Here is a 22,957-nt window from a genome sequence, read left to right on the forward strand (position 1 = left end):
GAAACATTGTGGCCCTATCTTCTTTCCCATCATAATCATCTTCAAATTAAGAAAGTAACAGATGTTTCAACTTAGCAATGTCAATAAATACAAATAGGTCATTGTCAACCTCCATAGCCTACCAGTTTATGAAGATCCTTGAATATCAGGGTGGCAAATATTTGAAGCCTCTAAGACACTGCAAAACACAATTTGCAAAGATATCTCAGTTAAAAGCTAAGAAAGTCTCACCCCATGACTTTTAAAATTTCCCCTAGTGTTAAAAATAATTTTTTGAAAGTTCTCTTTTCAATAATGGTGAACTTCAAGATAGGTTTAAAATCCAGAATCTCCTAGTCTATCTATATTTGATCCTTGGCAAGCTAGACTATTGTTATCTGGTAATATTTGTTTCAAGGATGCTTCTACACAATTTTTTATGCTAGTGGGTAAAAGAAATCTTAAGGTTAATTGTTCATTCAATCTTTTCTTTTCCTGCCAGTGCTGCTCCCCAATTCTATAGCTTCCAAGGTTTCACCAAAAAAAGACTTTTAAATGTATATATACACACATACACATATGTATAATAGGAGAGGAAAAATAATTTTCTCTCTACTCTTCTAGGTCTTGACTGAGACACCCCCTGTAATAAATGACAGATTAACAAGAGAAAAACAAACAGGAGTTTAATAACATGTATACTTCCTATATACATGGCAGGCACTCAGAAAAACTGAGCCCCTCAGTCAGCAGTCATTCATGGCAAAAGACAAGGATACAGGGAAGGGTAAAGAATTAGGCCCACATGTGGGAGATCATGAATTGGGCAGCATCCCAGCCAGCAGAGAGAATGGAGCTCCCAGGAGCTGTACAAAATAAAAGACTTTTATAGGCAGAAAAGAGTGGGACAAGAAAGGCTTACTAGCAAAAAGTGGATTGGTTGTGACAAGGTCCCTTTGCTTTAAGGGATGCAGGGGTCTGTTAGGCAGGTTACCTCTCTAGTGCTGACCAAGGGATTCCTGATGGACTGGTTTCAGATTCCATTTCTCAGAGACGCTGAAACTATAAGTCTCTGTTTGGTGACATGGGGCTTAGCATAAGTGACTCCATTTAAGGCTTATTGTCTTGTTTTTAACACCAACATAATCGGAAGGGGTTGATTCTTGTCTCTTTACTTCTAAGGCAAGTTCACATTCTGCTTCAACTGATTATTTTTTCAACAATATTTGTTATATTCTTTTATGGTCTGCCAGTACTTTTTTGAAGCCCAGTTAGTTAGAACAGCCGCCAACAGAGTTGAAACTAAAAGGGGGCCAAATGTCTCTCCAGAAGCAAGAGGACTTCAAAAGATATGCATTACAAAGCACTACTGTGACTCACATAATCACTTATATTTAAAGGGGATTTGCTAATGTAAAATTGGTTTCTTATCTTCCCAGCCCCTAGTGAGCCTTTACTGTGCAAATTCGCTGATGGAGGACAAAAGAAGCGACAGAATCAAAGTAAATACACCCAGAATGGAAGGCCTTGGCCCAGGGAAGGAGAGGTGAGTCCTGACTGACCTGTGCTCAGAAATGTGGCCGCAGACATCCCTCAGGAGGGTGGCAAGACAGACACATGGGGCTGTGAGAGAACCAGGCCCTGTAGAAAACCAGATGGCAAATGAGCAGGCCTATATTGATTTAATCAGAATAAAATTAGTTCAGGAGGAGTATAGGACTTCCAAATTGACCTCAGTTCTGCACTACAGTAAGTCTTCTGTCTTTAACCAAACTTGAACCCTATAATACTCACTGAAAGACTTAGCCACAAAGAATTGATCCATAATTGTGTCATAGTTATAAAATGAGGGTATGATTACTTAAGAAAATATTCTCAGTGAAAACAATAGAGTTAAATGTTTGTGTTTGAAAAAAACAAAAATTTAGATTTCTTTCATTCTACTGTTGAGATGTTCCACTTGCACATACATGTGTAGTTACGAAATGCCCATGTGCTCATAAACATGTTGATATGTGTCTTATATATGTATATATCAATATAAAATATGACATTTTCTGTTGGTCAAGGAGAAAGAAACGCAGGCACACACAAGGTTTTGCTTTTCCCAACAAGGAGAAAAGCATTTAACAGTTAATTATCCCTTACTCTCCTAACACGAAACAGTAGAAAAGCAAGCTTATGGCTCCAGTGCCACTTGGGAATGGATTCCTGTTGGTTATTTTTGTTGTGAGAAGACAAGGAAAAGGTGTCTGGGCTTCCAAGAGGTCTTTTTATTCTTTGTGAAATAGAATGGAGTTGTTTGAATGCCTTGAATAAATGCCATTTTGTACCAAGGCCATCATTTCAACAGAAGAGCTTTATTTAGTATTTCTATTCAAAGCATCTACTTCATCCATTTATCATTTAAGAGGCATCCTACTTGATGCAGCATTTTATACTTTCAACACTGAGATTACAGTTGTAAGGAAAGAAAAGAGGGTGGGATTTTTTACTCAGCAAAACCTTTAGCCATTTTTCAGTTTCTAAGACTGTAGTCTGTTTTGAATATTTCCATGCAGATCTCAAAACCCCTTGTAAAGTGGATAGCTATGTTTAAGTACTGTATAATCTATAACTCATGACCTTAAGGAAAAAGAGAATCACCACTGAACACTTGAAGCTAATTAAAAAAACCCAAGAGTTTCAATATTTCAATTTTAGAAAAGTAGTCAAAACAGAAGAGGGCAGGGTGTGACCATGTTTTTTTAGTGGGCAGTTTGTGATTAGCAAGTAGCCCACTGCCCCCAGAAGAAAGGTGATTTGTGATAGCACTCATTTTCACAATGGTCCCATGCCAGTCATCCATGGTCTAGAAAGACTCATTTGATCTTTCAAAATTTACTTGAGTCAAATGCCTGCTGATTAGAGATTTCTGGATCACAGACCATAACTGCAAAGCCTCAATATTTAACTAGGTAACTTAGCAATGATGACTGAAATTTCAGTTCCTATTATTATTACATTCACTGAATAGATACCAACTGCAGCAAGACACCTCACTTGAGTCTACACTTCTTAGAAACCAAACCAATAAACATAAAAGAAATGTAAACTTAGAGCGGCCACCCTGCTACTGTATACAGAATCCAGGGCTCTGGGTTTAGAGCATGATAAAGCATGTACTATTGCCATGGAAGCATGTGGAGTCAAATTTAGGACCCAGGCACCTTGTAATTTAAATGTAGGTTTTAAACTATATTCTTAATCTTTGTTTTCAAAAGTTGCTTTTTAAGAGCTATAGGTTTTCTTGTTCAATATGAAAATCAAGGGACCATCATAAATTTATCTGTGACCAATAAAAACATATTCCAAGTATGCAGATACATTTAAGAGGAAAGAAATCAGAAAAAGAAATGGCATGAACTGAAAATACATTTATCAGATATCTTGGTTTTGAGATGAGCATGTTAACTTTTACTCTGTGATTATGTGATTATGGTCTTAGAAGTAGACACACCAAGAATATTGGATAACTTTGCCCATTATTACATATATTTTTTCTTCTATTTCCCCTTGCATAGTACTTGCTAGACTAAATAAAAGTATGTATATTAGTATGGTGTATAAGGTATGACATCATACAAATTAATCCTATGTAAGCAATATTTAATCATTTCTTATAAACCAGTCAGTTCTAGTTACTGTACTTCATTGTTTCTAAGACACACATTTTTGTTGTTGTTGTTTTTCCACATTTTGATACTGCTGAAATTGACTCTCCTCTTATAATCAATGGCAAGACAGTTTGTATTTTCTCCTGTTAAGTCACCTGGGGGTACTATCTACATTCTCTGCTTTAGATCTTTGACCGCATAGATCTTATCAATTGAAACTCTAACCAAAGCAAGGACTGTGGGTCAGATTCTTAGAAAGAAGTTTTTGCTTCCTTCCCTCACCCAGATTGGGACATGCATCTTCCCTTGAAGTCCATTTCTGGTGGGTGGTTTTGTGTTTTATTCACCTTGTAGCCCTTTGGCATTCCAACTTTATAAGGCGATCATTTGGGCTGCTTGTTTTTGCTTATTTGTTTTGTTATATAAAATAATGGTAAACCTTTCAATCATCGTTGCCTTAGATAAAATAAAAAATGATAATTTAGATTCTGCTGCTTCACAACCTGAGATCATCATAGCCCAGAATGAGGCTAATGTTTACTTGTCCTCTCTCTTGAGTCAGGTGAAAAATGATAGTGTGAAAAAGATTTCTGAGGTAATGCTTCAGATACAAAACCAGTGGCTTGCAAGCAACTTTGAAGTACCTTAAACATGAAAATTGATAGGCTAATTAAAATTTTAATTTATTATGTAAAGCTGTTTTATTCTGGGTGGCATTTTGATAACAGTTCTTCTAACATAGTTTGGTGAAATGCTATTACTGAACACGTTATACACATAAATTAGTGTAAATTAACCAGGTTTTGAAATATAAGTATATGCTGGCAGACATATTTTTGCATAAGTGAAGAATACTGGAATATTTTAAAGTTATTAACTACTCTCTCAAGTGACACCAAAAGCTATGAGCAGAAGGGCCAGGGATTGGGGCTGTGAGCCCTCTCTTTCCAAGGACTATATAACAGTCTTATCATTTTGTTTCTTAATGCAGCCTTCCTCAAATTCTTTGGCCTTTGTTTCCCTTTATACTCTTAAAAATTATTAGTTATTAGTTCATTAAAAAAATAAACCCATCACCTGTTAACAAAAATCATACTTTTTTATGGAAAGTACTGTATTTTTCAAAGCAAAGATTTTTTTTCTTTTTTTGAAGAAAGGCACTGTTTTACATTTTTGCCCATCACTTAAATGTCTGGCTGAGTAGAAGATGACTAGACTTGCATTCAGGCAGACCTCGTTTTACTGCACTTCCCTTTTCTGCACTTGACAGATATTGTGTCTTTTACAAATTGACGTTTGTGGCAACCCTGCATTGAGCAAGTCAATTGGTGCCATTTTTCTAGCAGCATTTCCTTACTTCCTGTCTTTGTGTCACATTTTCATAATTCTCACACTATTTCAAAATTTTTCATTATTATTATATTTGTTATAGTGATCTGTCATCAGTGATCTTTGATGTGATTATTGTGATTGCTTTGGGGCATCATGAACCGTGTCCATATAGGATGGTGTGTGTGTTCTGACTGCTCCACTCACTGGCCATTCCCCCATCTCTCTCCCTCTTCTTGGGCCTCCCTGTTTTCTGAGGCAATGCTGAAATTAGGCTAATTAATGGTCTCTAAGTGTTCAAGTGAAAGGAAGAGTCCCACATCCCTCACTTTAAATCAAAAGCTAGAAATAATTAAGCTTAGTGAGGAAGGTATGTCGAAAGCCCAGATAGGCTGAAAGTTGGCCAAGTAGTCACTACAAAGGAAATTAAAAGCACTACTCCAGTGAACACATGAATGATAAAAAAGCAGAATAGCCTTATTGCTGACACAGAGACAGTTTTAGTTGTCTGGATAGAAGACCATACCAGCCACAACATTCCCTTAGGCCAAAGCCTGATCCATAGCCAGGCCCTAACTCTCTTCAATTCTAGGAACGGTGAAAGAGGTGAGGAAGCTGCAGAAGAAGAGTCTGAATCTAGCAGAGGTTTAAGGAGGTTTAAGGAAAGACTCCATCTCCATAACATCAAAGTGCAAAGTGAAGCAGCAAGTGCTGATGTAGAAGTTGCAGCAAGTTCTCCAGAAGATCTAGATAAGATAATAAAAGTGGCTACACTAAATAACAGATTTTCAGTGTAGATGAAACAGCCTCTTTCGGGAGGAATATGCTATCTAGGACTTTCCTAGCTGGAGGGGAGAAGTCAGTGCCCAGCTTCAAAGTTTCAAAGGACACGCTGACTTTTGTTAGGGGCTAATGCAGCTGGTGACATGAAGTCGAAGCCAAAGTATCCAAGACTGTATACTATAGACATGATGGAAACATATAGACAGACTCCCTACCCCCTTGGAACCTAAAGTGGCAAAGTAGGAGATTAAAAGTAGAATTGAATACAATTTAGGTTGTAGAAATAAAATCACTGACTGTAACTGACTTCGTACCTACACAACAGTTAAAGAAAGCCAAAGCCAAAATAACAGCAAAAATAACAACAAAAACAGCAGCCGCAGGAATATCAGCTCACATTTGTCATGTTACTAACCATTAAATGTTCATTTGATTGGTTGTTTGTTTTTCAGGGTAGGTAGCTGATTTGTCTACATTTAAACCCCACCCCACCCCCAATTCTCCTGAAAGTTGGAAAGCTCTGCTTTGTCACCCATCCCGTAGAGGCATCCATGCTCATGGGTGCTGAGTGGCTCTGAGAGAATAAAGTTAAGAGAAGTAGCTTGAGCTTTGAGTTGTTATTTAATAAATCTTGAGTCCTCTAATGTGCCCAATTGAGAATAATAATTCTTTCTGAACTTTAAAGAATCGTGTGTCAACGTCAGTGATATGCTCAAAATTGTTTGCTTTTGATTGTAATTTACCAGGCACTCTACTTGAGTGGCTAACGGGGTCAAACACTGGAGTTTAAGTCACAAATCCACAGCTTTCAAGCTGAATGACAAACTTTGACCCACGTTTTGTTAATGTTTTTATAAGATCATATCCACAATCGTTATTTGCATTCCAAGCATTATTTGGCACTGAACATTACGTGATTTTCAAATTTCTAGCCAATTTTCCCTTGAAGGTCATGTAATCAAAAAAGCCAAGAGCTGGCAAGGAGAGGGGGACTTGGATGGAGAAGATGAAAGAAAAAGAAAAAAAGTAAAAGAAAAACATGAACTCTTGTAGACATCAAGGAAAAGATTGAGCTTCTGATGAATTACGTGGTTGGTGTTTTTAAAGGGAAAGAAGATGAATTATTAACCTACCTATTCTGGCAAATCATGACGTTTACAAAAGTGCTTATACAACCTCCCGTGGCTATGAAAAGTACTCCTCATGGTCAAGTACTTTCCAGTATCTTTCAAAACTATTATCTTTGACAGAAGAAGCATTCTGATGCCACGACTGGTGACTTTCTGGATTTAACAAAGAATTAGCAAATGAATTTTCTTACATATTCTACGGTTTAAGCTTCTGCATCCTAGTCTATTTCAAGGGTGAGGTTACCAAATTCTTCTGTGTAAGGAATTTTTAGAATCCTTATAAATAGTGCTATTAATTTATAAAATTTCCTATTGTTTAATGAAAGCCTCAGACTCACGAAATAATCAGTTTGAAAAAAGGTACAGTTGATCTTCATTATTTGTGGGAACCAGATTTGTAAATTTATCCCACTTGCTAAAATTTATTTGATACCCAGGATCAATACTCAACGGTGTTTTTATGGTCATTTGAAGATGTGCAGAGCAGCAAAAAGTTTGAGTCACCAAACACATATCCCCCAGATGAGGTTGAGCACATGATGCTTTGCCTTCTTGTTTCAGTTCTTATACTATCAACTAATGTCCTTTCTTTGGTTTATTTAGGGTTACAGGTTTTGTTTGCTCATGCTTTTCACTGTTTAAAATGGCCCTCAAGTGTAGTGCTGAAGTGTTTCTATGTGAAAGAAATCTATAATGTGCCTTATGGAAAAAATATGGAAAAGTAAAGATAAGCTTTGTTCAGGCATGACTTAGAGCACTGTTGGTTTTGAGTTCAATGTTAATGAATCAATAATATATATTAAATATCGTGTCTTTAGAGAAAAATAGATATAAAACAAGGTTATTTATTGATCAGTTGGTGAAAATGTTGTGACCAGACAGGAACCTAACCATATACTTCCTCTAAGAGCAGTGACTCAGTATTCCCTAATTCAGTGTTCATGGTGACTTAATAGAATAGAATTACTTCAAATAACAAGATTCAATTCTATCTTGTTTTATGATCACTGCCATTGAATGGGATCCAGTCTCTTGGTTAAGTTTATGTCTCTCCCACTGATGTAAAAAATAATGTGCATGGGTATCAAAAGTAACTGTTACCAGCATATGAGCCAACTGTCTTAATTTGAAGAGCTGTGTTACAGTCTATTGTCAGTCTTTATGGATTTAAAGACATTAGTTCTTACTCTACTCAACCAATATGTGTAAAACTTTCTAAGGAATTTGGAAAAAGCTCTGATCCTGTTTTCATTAATTTAATGAGTCCATGAGTGACTAGTAGACCTGGAATTATTTCATAAAATCCTTAAACATTTGACCCAATGTAAAGATTCACGTATCTTCCTTAGCAAGAAAAAGTCATTAGCCTAATACATTGAATTATTTCTACTACATTTATATCATTCTTATTTACACACCTCTTTGCATCTGAGAAGAAGCCATTTTAGCTCTTTAGGAACCAAACTGGGTCACATTGATATGGACATTATTGATGCTGAAGGGCATGTAGATGTCTGTGGAAGTAACAGCAAACATGCTCCATAAAATCTGGAGAGAAGAGGCTATCACTCCAGTCACAGTTCATAGGGAACCCTAGCAACAGAGTATTTTGTTGAGTTTTTTGAAAACATTTGGCTGTCAGTAGTTGTTACCAATGTTACTGTAAAGCACATGCTTTGAGACATTCTTAGCAGTGAGGAAAACAAGGCACAACTCAAACACTTGACCCTCTGTCCTTCAGTTGGATCTTTTCTGACTAGTGCATCCTGCTTCCAAACTATTTGATCAGTCACCAGTCAATGTCCTTCGTATTAAGTATGAGAAGGACCTGACAACAGGCCCAGGAATTCATCATTTCTGTTAGCTTGGGAGCCATATTGACTACAATTTTATTTTACAATACTGAACATTAGAAAATTTGTTTCATAGATACAGAATTGACATCCTTCCCCAATGAGCCATTAGAAGTAATACTTTGGGACTTCCCTGGTGGCGCAGTGGTTGGGAGTCCACCTGCCGATGCAGGGGACACAGGTTCGTGCCCCAGTCTGGGAAGATCCCACATGCCGTGGAGTGGCTGGGCCCGTGAGCCATGGCCGCTGAGCCTGCACGTCCGGAGCCTGTGCTCCGCAACAGGAGAGGCCACAACAGTGAGAGGCCCGTGTACCACAAAAAAAAAAAAAAAAAAAGAAATAATACTTTGAGGAGAAACTGAAGCACAGTTTCTGATGAAATAATATAGCTAAAGAATTATCTGAAAATCTTAGTAATAGTTGCATGTAGATTGAGGTTATCTTCAACCATATTCCATGGAAGTAGAAACATCATCTGTATAGTTTGCTACTGTTTCCATTGGATATATCATAGTGCTTGGCAGTTAGTTGTCCAATTCTTTTCTTTAATGAGACCTTGGGAAAAAAGTTAAGATTTATCTAGCAACATGGCCAGGTTCTTCAAATAGTCCTTTTAACTTTGAACTGAAGGAGAATCTTTACATATGTGATCTTGAAAAGAGCAATTGGCTGTTATGATACACGACAGCACTTGCAGTTAAGTGTATTAGCCAGCCCACCAGATGTAGCATTTTCATTTCATGCGCTTTGCCTGCAATTTCGAAAGCAGACTCAAGGTGAATGACCCTTCTAATCTCAAAAGAAATCTTCCCATTGGCAAAAGAACTTAAATTCTTAGTAACTCAGCATGAACGCTTTCTTAGTTAAGTGTTTTTTTTTTTTTTTTTTTTTTTGGGGGGTACGCGGGCCTCTCACTGTTGTGGCCTCTCCCGTTGTGGAGCACAGGCTCCGGACGCGCAGGCTCAGTGGCCATGGCTCACGGGCCCAGTCGCTCCGCAGCATGTGGGATCCTCCCGGACCGGGGCACGAACCCGTGTCCCCTGCATCAGCAGGCGGACTCTCAACCACTGTGCCACCAGGGAAGCCTAAGTGTTCTTATTTTAAAGCTGCTGGGTCTAATATTTACTAACCTATGATCACTAAAGGTAAATCTTGTAAATTCCTGTAATAGTGTAAGTTTGGATAAAATGTGATTGATGACAAGCTCTAGTCCTCTGTCTCCTCTCCATTCCCAAGGAGGAGAATGGGAAAACTTACTTATATTCTTGGGGAGGGGATAGTGCTGGGAGAATTAGGAGGGGCTGAAGGCTGGGAAGATTACATCAAGCAATTACAAGGAGAAAGGCTGATGGTTGATCTCCATGTCTCCTCTATGCCCTTGACCCAGTCTCCATGGATCAGGGCAGCTAAGTGGGGCATCAACAACCTGGGGGATTTCTGGAGTTGTTGGCACTGTCTTCGCAACCCACCTGTCACAAGATACAGAATCATCCCCATCAATATTTAAGCTGCAGCTTATGACCTCAAGGTAACATCAAACTATAGCTGGGACCTGGCAGAATACGGATCAATTAGCTAGATACCTGGGGCTTTCAGCTGTCTAGCTGCACAGGCTCGCCCTCAGCATCTGATACTTTTTACCCTATTTACCCATGTTATGGTGGAGATTAACAGTATATACACTACATCATTGACTCTAAGACACAATCAATTAAAGATAAAGTATTATATTAAATACCACTAAAAAAGAGGAGAAACTTGCCAGACTCTCAAATGCCATCAAGTATACTGTGAGCCCCGATTTCATGGATATTAAAAAGTGAAACAAAACTATGTCTTGGATTGCTGTATGCCTGGAACTAACACAACATTGTTAATCAGCTATACTCCAATATAAAATAAAAAACAAAAAACAAAACTATGTCTTGGAATCTACAAAGATCAGTCATTTAGACAGAGATAAAAACAGAAGTACCTACATTAAATATGGCAATGTTCTCTTATCTCTTTTATGATTATCAATCAAGGCTTCATTTAACTTTGGTTTTAATGACGAACTCAGACTAACACTTTTTTTCCCCAAGACTTTGAGACCTTTAGCTTCATGGTATAATGCTATGATACCTTTTCTTCTGCTTCCTTCTTTTTAAAAAAAAATTTTTATTTATTTATTTATTTTTATTTTTGGCTGCGTTGGGTCTTCGTTGCTGCGCGTGGGCTCTCTCTACTCGCAGAGAAGAGGGTCTACTCTTGGCTGTGGTGCCCGGGCTTCTCATTGCGGTGGCTTCTGTTGAGGAGCACAGGCTCTAGGCTCACAGGCTTCAGTGGTTGTGGCTTGCAGGCTCTAGAGCACAGGCTCAGTAGTTGTGGCTCACGGGCTTAGTTGCTCCGTGACATGTGGGATCTTCCCGGACCAGGGTTCGAACCCATGTCCCTTGCATTGGCAGGCGGATCTTTAACCACTGCGCCACCAGGGAAGCCCTGCTTCCTTTTTAACAATGCTTTTTTGTGTGTGCCGCCATAGACTTTCTCAGCCTTCCAGTCTTAATTCGGTCTGCATCTTTTTATCTTGTCCTTCTCTATGGTAAGATAAGGGAGAGCATCTCTGTCTGACAAGAATGCTGTAGCGAAAACCAAAAAGGGAGAAATATCGAGATGACAGAGTTCATAAACAATAGCATAACTCTCCTTGATGTTCTTTCCCCAAACACAAGGAGGGAAATTATCTCTATTCTCTGCCTGTTTTTACTATTTCTTTTTAAAGTGATAAATCCCCTGCATTTCATTTGCTTGATCCCTGACAAACCCCTGGAGATTTCAAGATGACTTTTAATGATCTCCTCTTCTCTGCACTTGGAGTCAGATGCCTGGGTAAGGAGGGGCCTCGAGTTCCTCCTGGGCTCCCACTCATGATATGGTTCATGTGCACGGGCTGCCCTGTTACATCGGGAAGGTCTCCCAATGACCCCAAAAATCATTTTGCTTCCCCCCATCTCTACTAATCAATCAAGGTCTTAGACATTGTCTTTAGACATTTGAGTGAGTTCACTTGAAATTTTTTTAAGGAAATTTTGCTAATAAGGAAAATCTAAAACACTCCAATTCCATTTTCAAATACAAATTTGGGAATTCCCTGACAGTCCAGCGGTTGGGGCTCCACATTTCCACTGCACAAAATTTCCATTCCCCACAGTGGAAATACATTCATTTACTAATTCATTGAACAAACATTTACTGAGTCTGTTACATTCCAAGCACTGGTTCGGGAAGAAGAGATACCAAGATGGAAACAGTCAGGAGCCTGGTTAAGAGAGGCATACGCATGGCAAACTGTGGTCATGTTAGCTCCCATCCTGCATCATGGGGGCAGAACTAAGGCAGAGGTTAATGCTTCATGGAGAGAGAAATGGCTTTTAGAGGCTATGACATTTAGCCTGAGGCTGGGAGAAGAGCATTGCAATATTCCCTCAGGCAATGATACAGAAAGTTTCCAGCCAAAATCTATAGCAGGAAAGGTTAACAGAGGTTAACACTATAGGGCAGGGTGAGTGTATGTCTGAGTTTGGTGAAGGGTGGGGTCTGGGATTGCACAGGAAAGTTGTGGAGGTCAGGAGGTACATACACATTTGATCATGAAGGGCTCTGTAAGCCATGTTTTATCTCAAAGGTGATAAGATGCCACCAATGTGTTCAGATCTGCCTGTCATAAGAACACGTTTCACAGCATGATGGTATGGTTGGTGGATGTAAAAGAAGGTGCAAGCAAAGGCTGGAGAGGATATTTTTATCAAAGGATAGTAGTAAACACCCAAACAAGAAATGATAACCTAAAAAAGGATACTGATGATACATAAACTTACTAATTTAACTTGGCAATAAGTATCTGGAACTCAGTATGGATACTTGAGTTTGAGACCAAGATTTGGGCATCACTTGGACATAAACAATAGTTGGGATCAGAAAGTGAATGTCATCGTTGTGTAGAAGGAGAGAGAAGGAGGGAAACCCTAGTCCTGAGCACTGGCACCTCAAAGGCAGATTGAGCAAGAAAAAGCCCTCTGAGAGGTCAGAAGAAAACTAGGGGAGAGCCTCACAGAAGCAGAGGGAAAGGAGTTTTGAAAGAAGAAGGGAAAAAAAAATCCCTGGTCAAATGATGCAAACTAATCAAATACGATTTGGAATAACAGTGATTTGGAGGTTCAGAAATTATGAAAGTCAGGGAGTGTACTGTAAGCCAGTTCACAGGTCGGTTGGCATCTTTTGGGACAGTGAGCTAGGATTTCTGTCTTATCTTAGGACCATGCAGTATTGGCTCCCTTTTGTAGGCTTTGGACATTTCCTTGTCTCCCGTCTCATTTGTCCCTCATCCTCTCTTTAGAGGAGGGACTGGCTGCACAAAGCCCAAGGAGGGTCCCTCCAGCAGGTGAGAGCAGAGACCTGCCTTACATGGTTGACTGCCTCTCCCAGGAGACACAGACCACTTAGTGGTCACGTATCCACGCCAGAGCCATTCCCGGTAAAACCCTACCACTTGCCTCTTCTGAAGGCCAGGAGTTCAGGCTCTCATATCCTCTTCAGCAAGCACACTCTCTTAACAGGAAAGAGGTTAAAAGCCCTTTCTTTGGCCAAAAGCTTGACGGGGTATTGATCATTTTGTGGTTTTCTGGTGATTTTTATTGATTCCTCTGAATGTCTTGGATATCCACACTTCGGGGATCACATATGAAACCTTCAATTTCTCAGCCAGTTTGGCCTTCGGATTTATAAATTGTTACTAGTTTCCACTACTAGAAACCCTGAATCATTAACCCTGGATTTTCAGTCTTCATTCTTGACCCCCTGCTCATTCTCACCTTGACCCTTCTGGCTGTAACTATCCTTCCCAGCTTTCTGTATTCTACTGACCCAGCAAACCCAAATGTCTCCTGACATTTTCAAGCTTACTTCTGAATCAGGCCTCTGATCTGTATGACTTTTACAAATAGTATGCCTTTTTCTACCCTCCTGAATTTATAATTTAAAAACAAATAATAGAAGATATAGTATGTTTCTTTGGTTTTTCCTCCATTATAAAATATTTCTCATCATATACAACTTAAAAGAGCCAGAAAAAAATATGAAAGAAAAAAAAGCCATTTATAGTTACTACTTATCCCAATATTGAACATTGTTGACAGTAATTTTTCCTCAGTAGTTGAAGATTTTTTTAATTTTTAAAACTTTTTTATTTGTTCACACATATTGTACACGTAATTTTGTATCATGATTTCTTCACTAAAAGGCGTGTTTTCTAAAGAGAAAGGCTGGTAAATAAATATAAACAAAGTTAAATGAGGTTTCATGACAATAGCAGTACCTAAACATTTATAACGCATTATACTTTTAAGCCCTTTTCACATATCATTTTTTAAGTCATCTTATTTCATTTATTGAATTTTTAACCATAACCAGCTAACAGTTATAAAGATTGTTTAATTAGTTGCAAGAATTAAACTCTTTAAAAATAATATCCAGAAAACCAAGTTATCCTTTTCTTCGTTGGCTTCCTGAACTCATCTTGTGCTAATTCAGTACACAATATTTTCTAAAATATACAATATTTGCTACCTATTTATTAAAGTGTTGCCTGAAATCTGATCTTAGAAGATTGAAAAGTTTTGTAATTATTCGTTTGTAACTCATCCAATCATGATGTATTGTGTGTCAGGGCAGAATTTAGAAAAAGGAGAAACATTAGGCTACAACATCAGTGTTTCAGTTTTCCAGGAATTACAGTGTGTATTTGTCCATGTAATCAAATGTTTTGATTCCCATTCACATGACACTGTAAAAACAGTTTCAAAAATGATAGAAACCATTCTATCAGCTATCTTTTCAGTGGCTTTGTTAGAGTCAATGACACTCTGCTCCTCAGATAAGACCAAGCATTCCAGTCCAGAAGGTCTTCTTGAAGTGGTAATGGCTTCTCTAGTGAGAACATTTTAAGCAGTAGTTCCATAATTATTACTTCTTCATTTAAAGTTATGGTTATCAAATATCTAGCCCCTAAGTCAAAATGATGTGTCTCAATGGAATCCCCTATGTTTATTGGAAATAATTTTGTGTCCCTATGTCGACTGAAAAAAAATGCACAACCTAAAAGTTGAGAATTATGTTTTATTTGTTGGACAAAACTGAGAACTTAAGCCTGGGACACAGCATCTCAGATCACTCTGAGAGACTGCTTCCAAAGAGGTAAGGGAGGAACCAGGAGATACAGGAGTTTTTGCAACAAAAACCAGGTAGTCGGAACATCAAAAGATTACTCTTAATTAAGGAAAACCAGACATCTCAAGTTAAGGATGCATCTTCCTATATATGGGAAGATGCAAAAGTCAGGGCTCATTGAAATCATTGCTTTGATATGCACCTCAGCTATCTGAGGCCAGTATCCCGTGCTTTCTCATCCTGAGTCTCTTCAGGGTGCACTGTGGGGTGGGCGGTGGCTGCAGTGTCTGATGATTTGACGGTGGGCATCCTGTTTCTATCCTGAGTTCCCTCAGGGCTCACCAGAGTGGCTGTAGTGTGATGGCTTGATGGCTGCAAATCTTTGTTTACTGATATGGCAGGCAACATTTTTTCATTGACACCTAATTACTCCAATAAACCATATTTTAAAGTTTTTATTTAGCTCTTATAGATTCTATCTGAAAGGACTAGAAATACCCCATTATGGCTGAAATATTAAGCCAAAACTCAGCTGCTGCTGGAAAATGACAAAAATGTCCCCTCTTTGTTTTAAATAAATCATAAATGCCTTTAATCCACAAATAATGTGAATTTTAAAAATGGAAAATATTTGTGAATTTAATAAACCCCTTTCAAAAGAGAGTGACGGGATTAAACATCACTTTTCTATTTATGTGGTGTGACATTTTCGTTTTGTTCCAAGTTACTTTACTTTTTGTGTGACTCTGAAGTTTGTAAACATGCCATAAAATTTGTTAATTACATAATGACGATTTCATGGTTCTAGCTCAGTATAAAGGTGGCTAGACAGAGCCGCAAAATCGATTTTCTTTTTTACCTTGTGGAAAGAAACAAAAGGAAATGGAATGCAAAATCTGCATTAAGACCATATTAGAATTATAACTCAACAATCTGTTACACATTAAATGAAAACCAGGTGCATCCCAGTGTTAGTTATTGTGCTGTGATATTCAGCCAGCGGTTTAAGTTCAAACACCCCTTTGTTTAACCCATGCCTTGCTTTGTAAACCACAGTGTTCCAAATGCAGATCTCTGGTTGTCTTCTCTTGCCAGAGGTCCTCAGAGGCACGACTGGCCCCAGGCCAAATCATGAAGTAGATGAAACTTGGCTTCATCCTCTCCTTAGTTTCTCTCCACCCACCTGTCCCCCAGTGCCTACCCTACTCACCCATCACTCTGGTTCTTCCCTCTGTTTTCCAGGGGGCTCATGCTATTTCTTGTTGCCAAAGCCCTCTTTGACTATATCATATTCCTGCTTGAAAAATGATCAGTGGTTCCCCAAGAGGAGCCAAGCAATCAAGACCTTCCTCCTTTCCTTCCAAATCTTATTGTCAACTGCTCCCTCCAATGTTCTACTGCAAGTGGATCGTCCGCCTTGCCCTTTTTATTCACACGCCTTTTCCATGCTATTATTCCTTCTGCCTAAGCTGGCCTCCGCCTCGCATCTCCATCTATGGAAATCTCTCACCTGTACCTCCTCCAAGTGCCTTCCCTGACCACCCTGGCCTCTCCCCTACACCTCATGCATACCCTCACAGGGCACTTACCACGTGTTGCTTTGTGTTATAATGTTTATGTATGTGCCTTGTCTCCAGGCACTGTGGTGGGCATTGCACAAAAGTAATATCTTTCAAATTTCACAACAATCATCTGAGGTAGGTATTACTATACCACTTGACAGTTAAGGAAAATGAGGCTCAAATAGATTAAGTAACTTGCCCGAGGTCACAGTGCTAGAGAACAACAGAGCTAAGACTTGGACCCAGGTCCAAAACATATATTCTTTCCACTAAACCATATCATCGTCTATTTAGTTCTTTCCATTTTCTGAAAGATGAGTGGAGGTTTAAGATGGAGGAAGAGGCCAACTTAGGCTTTCTGATTATCAAATACTATTCAAGAAAGAGAGAGAATTTTTGTGATAATTACCGTATTCCTGGCTAGACCTGATTGGTTAACTATAATCCATGAGGAATTCAAGTCAAATGTGAAAGAAAAAAAAATATTTACCTGACATTGCCAGAACAAATACACATGGCATAAAAAGAGAATATTGAAGACCTATAATTCAAGAAAGGCATTGGTCTCTGAGCACTATTGGCAAATATGTTCAAGGAAAACAGTTAAATGTGGCTTCCTACAAGTCCCCTGGGATTTAAACAATTTGGGGGTGAACAGGGGTCTGAAGATACAATGATCATTTAAATCTCTTATTAAATAACAATATCTTTATTGAGTACAAAGCCTGTTTTTTTCATCCTGTCTTTGGTGTGACATCTTGGATAAGTTAGGGGAGAGAAGCTTAGGGTTTCTAAGAGGGAAATCTCATCCCAGATGGACAGCTTTTCCAGCTGCCCTCTCCGGGACCCAGAACCATGGAGTCCCACCTGGACAGGTCCCTCCTGGGGAGTCTTTGGCCTCGGACCAGCCTCCCATTTGTCACATGGCAGAGACCCCATCCAGGGAAGAACTTAGACTTAGAATCTACGTGCTTTGACATCACTACCTTTGCTTCTCCCATGGGGGGAAAGTAATCTGTCTTCATTTCCACTCTTCTATTCTCATTTTCCAGACCCCAGCTTGTCACATTATCATATCGTATTTCTTCAACGTGAGTGATGGGCAGTTATCATTAAGCCTGTATTCTCAGTGCATCTCCATCTCAGCTTTGTTTGCAAACTTCCTTTCAATTATGTGTGCTCCCTGTATGCCAGTTTCATTTATAGATGGCTCTACAGTTCAGTTTTGTTCCTCATACCAATCTTAATAATAATTTTAAAATTACTGTTTAGGGAAAACAATGCATGTAAGCTTGAATGTAGCAGGCCATCCTGGACTTCAGGCCCTATCTTAGAAAGCCTGAGAATTTTCATTTCAGTTATGTGTTAAAACTGAGGAATTAAATGAGCTTATCAGAAAAACCACCTTCAACCACACTGGAAAAAAACTGAAACATGAAAGCTCTTTTTTATTTTCTCTAAAGTTTTTATGTTTTTTCTTATCCTCTACAAAAGTCAATTTATTTTTTTCTTATTTTTTTCTTACTAAAGCTAATTTATTTTTTCTTATTATTTTAAAATAATTATATATTCACAGGAAATTGCAAAAGACATCTACAGGGAGGTCCTATTTACCCTGCACCCCGTCTCTCCCAGTGGTTACATCTTATATAATAATAGTGCATTATCGAGCCAGGAGATTGACATTGGACTAATTTATTTTTAAGTTTCAAAAAAGAAAAAAATCCGACCTAAAGACAAACTAGTCAGCTTTATTTCATTCTATTTCTGTTTCTGCTCACAAGCAATAACCAGGCTGACAGTTCTGGAAAACAAAGGGTGGTAGACCCATGCGGCCACAGAGAAATGATCTTCGAGGCTCATTCAAAATCCTAGTCAATGTCATGGCTAGTCTGGGTTGGAATCTGGTTCTGCCTCCACACATGTGACCTTAACCAAGTCACTTGATCCCTCCAAGTTTCTGTGTCTGCATCTATCAAATGGAGGAAATATTTCTCCTGCCTACTTCATAGGGTCCTTGTGAGAATGAAATACGATGATGTGTAGGAAAGGAGGTAGGGTGTCAGTCAGCGATCATCAAGTTGATATTCTTTTCTGCAACAACTGCCAGTTACAGAAATGTAGTTTTTCAGTGGTGGTTTTATTCTTAGAAAAAAAAACTAAACCATCTCCTTATTAGCCACAAGGCCTAGAATTTCCATCACATGTAAATGACCTTCCCTTTCTACACTCTTAGTGGGACAGGTACCAGCAAATATTGGACAGCACTCTGTGATTCATTGCCTAGACACCCCTGAGGCTTGCAATATTTTAAAATAAATGTTTCTTAACATTTTCTTCTAAAAGGTCAAATGCGTTTTAAGTAGCTTTTATTTTTACTCTGACCCCAGCATCTATCCTTTCCTTTTTTTCATGCCATGAGATATACAATAGGTATTCTTGAAAATAGCGAGAAATTATAAGGATACCAGATTAGACAGTGCATGGCTTATGAATTAGAAATGCAAATCATCCAAACTGCATTGTTCTTTGGTTTGTCTGGATATATAATATAAACTCCTAACTCACTGGTGGATTCTGGTGTTCAGATAGTAAAAATGCTAGTCTTGGTAGTAAGGGAGGAGAAATATATAGGATAAAGTAAACTTAAATCATAGAAAGTAAAGATAAAAGCATTGTGCATACTGAATGCTTCGGACACCACCATAAAAATGTTAAGATCCATTTTCTCCCCTCTTCCTCCCATATACAGGCTGGCATGGCTCTGACCTATGACCCCACAGCTGCCATACAGAATGGGTAAGTAGACTACGTTTTCTCTATTTTAATTGCTAAGGTATCTTTGAACTCTGAAATCAGTACTGAAGAAAAATATTCAAATCTTTCTTTTTGTTTTAAACCTTTCTCATCATTGTATTTTTTTCTTCCTGTGAGTGACTCTTATTTCATGGCAACCCCATGTCACCCATTCTCACAATGCTTCTGCCCACATTCTGTCTCTCCCTTTCTCATCTGAGAAAGAGTAAGGAGTAGGATTTGAAGGGGGGTGTATGTAGATAGACTGGTCTGGGAGAAGTGTCCGTGTATCTCTACGGTAAGAGTGTCGCTCCTACTAATAACTCTAGAGTTTAGATTTCAGTAATTTTAGCATGTGCCCAGGTTCATTTTGACATTAATAATGCTTCCACTCTTGCCTTCTGGCTATCAGGGGAAGGGTAACGGACAGAGTCAAGTTAGTAGCTTGGTGATTGCATTTTCATTCTTCATCGTAATAAGCACCTGGAAACTTGCAGCCTCTTACTTAGAACAAGTCACATAGCCTAAAATTCTCCTCTGAAAAATCAGACTTAAGCTACATGATCTGGCCTCTCTAAAATTCTCTCATTCTGAATATTCTTTGGTTGAAACTTTCTTCTTACTTTTCAATTTCTTTTCTTTACTTTGGCCGTCCTGCAATGGACCAACAAACCAAAGAATAAATATTATTTTTATTTTCACAACCTTTTATCTTAGATTTCTCCATGGCTTTCAGTTTTCTGTCTTTCAGTCTCATTAAAGAATCAATCAGAATGAAGGTCTCATTTAAGATCAACTTAGAGGATAGAAGGAATTAAACTCCATTTTTCTATTTAGTCAGCTGCATCTAATGAACACCTGTGGGATGTAGAAAATGTTTAGTACCCTCTTATTTTTATAGTTATTCGTTCAGGGGGTCATTTATCTACTCATTCAATAAACATCCAATGAGTCTGCCAAGCGTAGTACTATGCTCTGTAGGTTTAAAAGAACAACGTATGAGACAAGGGCTTTGCCCTCAAGAAACTCATGGTCTATCCTTCCATGAAAGAGTCAACACAGTTGGTAGTCTAGGGTAAGAGTCTAGTCCTTTGTCCTTTGTTGATTAAAACTTCTCTAGGAGTGAAACTTAAGAATATACTTTCATTTATCCAATAAGCCTTCTCTTATTTCCAACAAGGCACTTTAAACTTGGTGGTCAGAAGAACAAAAGACAAGATGTAAAGACATGAAATAAAGTCCTCTAGAATCGTACTGTATAGTTGAGAAAATAAAATAGTTAACTCAAAAGGCATAGAATAAGGCATTATATGCTCAGCAACAGTGACAGAAAACAGGTATTATAATGTAGGGGAATGACATTTGTTGAACACATACTAAGTACCAAGTATTTTACATTTGCAATTTAATGGTACATGGTTTCAGAGTCTAATACATGTAAAAATACATGTAATTACAATTAGAAATTTATTCGCACACTAGAAAGTAGAAATAATAATTGAATGAATACCTATAAGTTAATTAACTAGATTCAACAAGTGTTCATGTTTCGATACATGTATATGGGTGTATGAATATATGAATCATCTACCTATCTGTACTATATATCTATCTGTTTATTATAGAGATCTCCTTGACCAAGCCTCTAGGTCAAGGATTGGAGATGCCCCAGTGACCTAGGTCTGGACTGGAGAGAGTGAATGCCTTGCCTTAGTCAGTCATCTTTCCAGTGCACAATTTAAAATCTGAATTTGTTTTCCCAAAGACCTAACTTTCCAAGTTTTCATCCTGATCCATTACAAAACTACAGAGAAAAAAATTGAGATTTCAGCCTGCAATCTGAGCAGCCCTAAGTGAGCTTTGGGTGGTGCCATATTAGAGGCAGTGAGGACTGCCTAGTACACAGGGAGCATGTCTCCCTTCCCAGGTCACCATCTATGCCGTATAGAGGTCGACTGCAAGTACATATGTCTGCTTTCTGTGACATCTTTGTCTGAACCTTATAGTAACAGTATAACATTCTATTCTTTGAACTATTTCAACAGTTGCAAAAGTGTTTCATCCTCTCCACTGTCCACTTAGACATTTACAACAATGAATATTTTCCTCAGGAAACAAATTGTAGTTAAGATGCTGAGAATACCATCTTCTTTATTTTATCTCCTGTCATCTGATAAAGAACTTTGTGTCATCCAGCAGTCCCTGTTTTCAATACTGTCTTGTCTACTGAATATTCCTTTCAGCCTGTAAAATACTTGAGTCTCTCCCACCTATAAAGAAGGTAGAAGCAAAACAATCCTTTTCTGCCCATGAGATCACTTCTAGTGACCACACTCTTTTAGCTTTCTTTTCACTGGTAAACAACCCCAGTTTTCTATACACACTGTCTTCCCATATTGTCTCTAATTAAGCCCATTAAAGTGTGAATTCTGGTCTCAGACTTGACTGGAATTTTCCCTGTTGGTGTCTCCAAATTTGAGAAAAAAATTTGTCCAAATTTTTTTGTCCAAATTGATCTCCAAATTTGTCAGTTGTAACTGACGCACTCTTAGTCCTTATATTGTTTGAGATCTTGCATCATTTGACTTTCTGTTGTTGTTGTTATTGTTACCATTTACAGCTTCATGAAAATTTGTTATTTCTTAGATTTTACGACTCCATCCTTTGCTGATCCTCCTTGCTCTCCCCTTGCACTGCTCACTTGGTGTCTGCGGATTCCTCCTCTTCTGCCCACTTTTATTAATCTTTCTCAGGGTTTAGTCTTTTCTCACTCTGTGTTCTATCCAGTTGATCTCATCCACTCCTCCTGCTTTTAGGAACTGAAGACTCCCAAGTCCATACTTCAACTTCATAACTAGATGCAAAAATAATCGCCTGTGTGTCTAACTGCATTAGGTGCTGCTCCTGGATATCTTTGTCCCAAAGTGAGGTCATTATCTTCAATCAATCTTTCATCATACAAACCAAATCAAATGAAAAGCAAGATCAAATTACTTGTTCCTTTTTTAAAAATACACTCTAAAGCCATTTAAGCCATAAATTCTAGTTCTCTGGGTATTCTCTCCTAAAACATTCTTTATAATAAAATTGGTCCTTAAAACTTACTCCATCTATCTTTGAACTGTATCTTCAACCCAGCTCTGCGTCCCTGCCACTGGTTGAGTTTATTCAATCACCATTCCCTACCTGTACTAAGCTTTTACTTGCTTCTAATATAACTGACCTCCAAACCATTTTCACATTGCTTTTTGAATAATTTTTTAAAGCAAAAAGCAATCAGTAATCATCTACCTGCCTGGTTTAATGTACTATGTAGACTTTACTAACTGCAGAACAGAACTCAAACTTCCAAGAATGGCACAAAAAGAACTCCGTGATTTGGTTCCTGCAACTGAACTGGACCTTCTTTGATTCTCAGAGAATCCCAAGCTACTTTAACCCATGTGTCTGTTGCTCATGGAATTCTCTCTGCCTGGAGAGAATGGTGATATTCTTCCTTCCTTCCTTCCTAATTCCTTCCTTCCTCCCTTCTTTCCTCCCTCCCTCGCTCCGTCCCTTTCTTCCTTCCATCCTTCTTTCTTTCACTGCTCTCATTTAAAGAACACCATTAGGGACTTCCCTAGTGGCACAGTGGTTAAGAATTGAGCCCTGGTCTGGGAAGA

The 22,957-nt window shown here is 38.4% G+C and overlaps 1 protein-coding gene across 9 annotated transcripts in view; it reads left to right on the top strand.

The window, feature by feature from the left end:
* The window catches only part of RBMS3 (RNA binding motif single stranded interacting protein 3), a 743,532-nt gene that overhangs the window by 594,626 nt on the left and 125,949 nt on the right, over nucleotides 1-22,957 (top strand). For all 9 annotated transcript variants that reach the window (XM_060109330.1, XM_060109331.1, XM_060109327.1 and 6 more), the window contains 2 exons: nucleotides 1,419-1,525; nucleotides 19,252-19,298. In XM_060109330.1, coding sequence (XP_059965313.1) covers nucleotides 1,419-1,525; nucleotides 19,252-19,298 — 154 coding nt within the window. The remainder of the gene's footprint in view (nucleotides 1-1,418; nucleotides 1,526-19,251; nucleotides 19,299-22,957) is intronic.

This window comes from Mesoplodon densirostris, chromosome 10 (genome assembly GCF_025265405.1).
Source record: "Mesoplodon densirostris isolate mMesDen1 chromosome 10, mMesDen1 primary haplotype, whole genome shotgun sequence".
Taxonomy (NCBI): domain Eukaryota; kingdom Metazoa; phylum Chordata; class Mammalia; order Artiodactyla; family Ziphiidae; genus Mesoplodon; species Mesoplodon densirostris.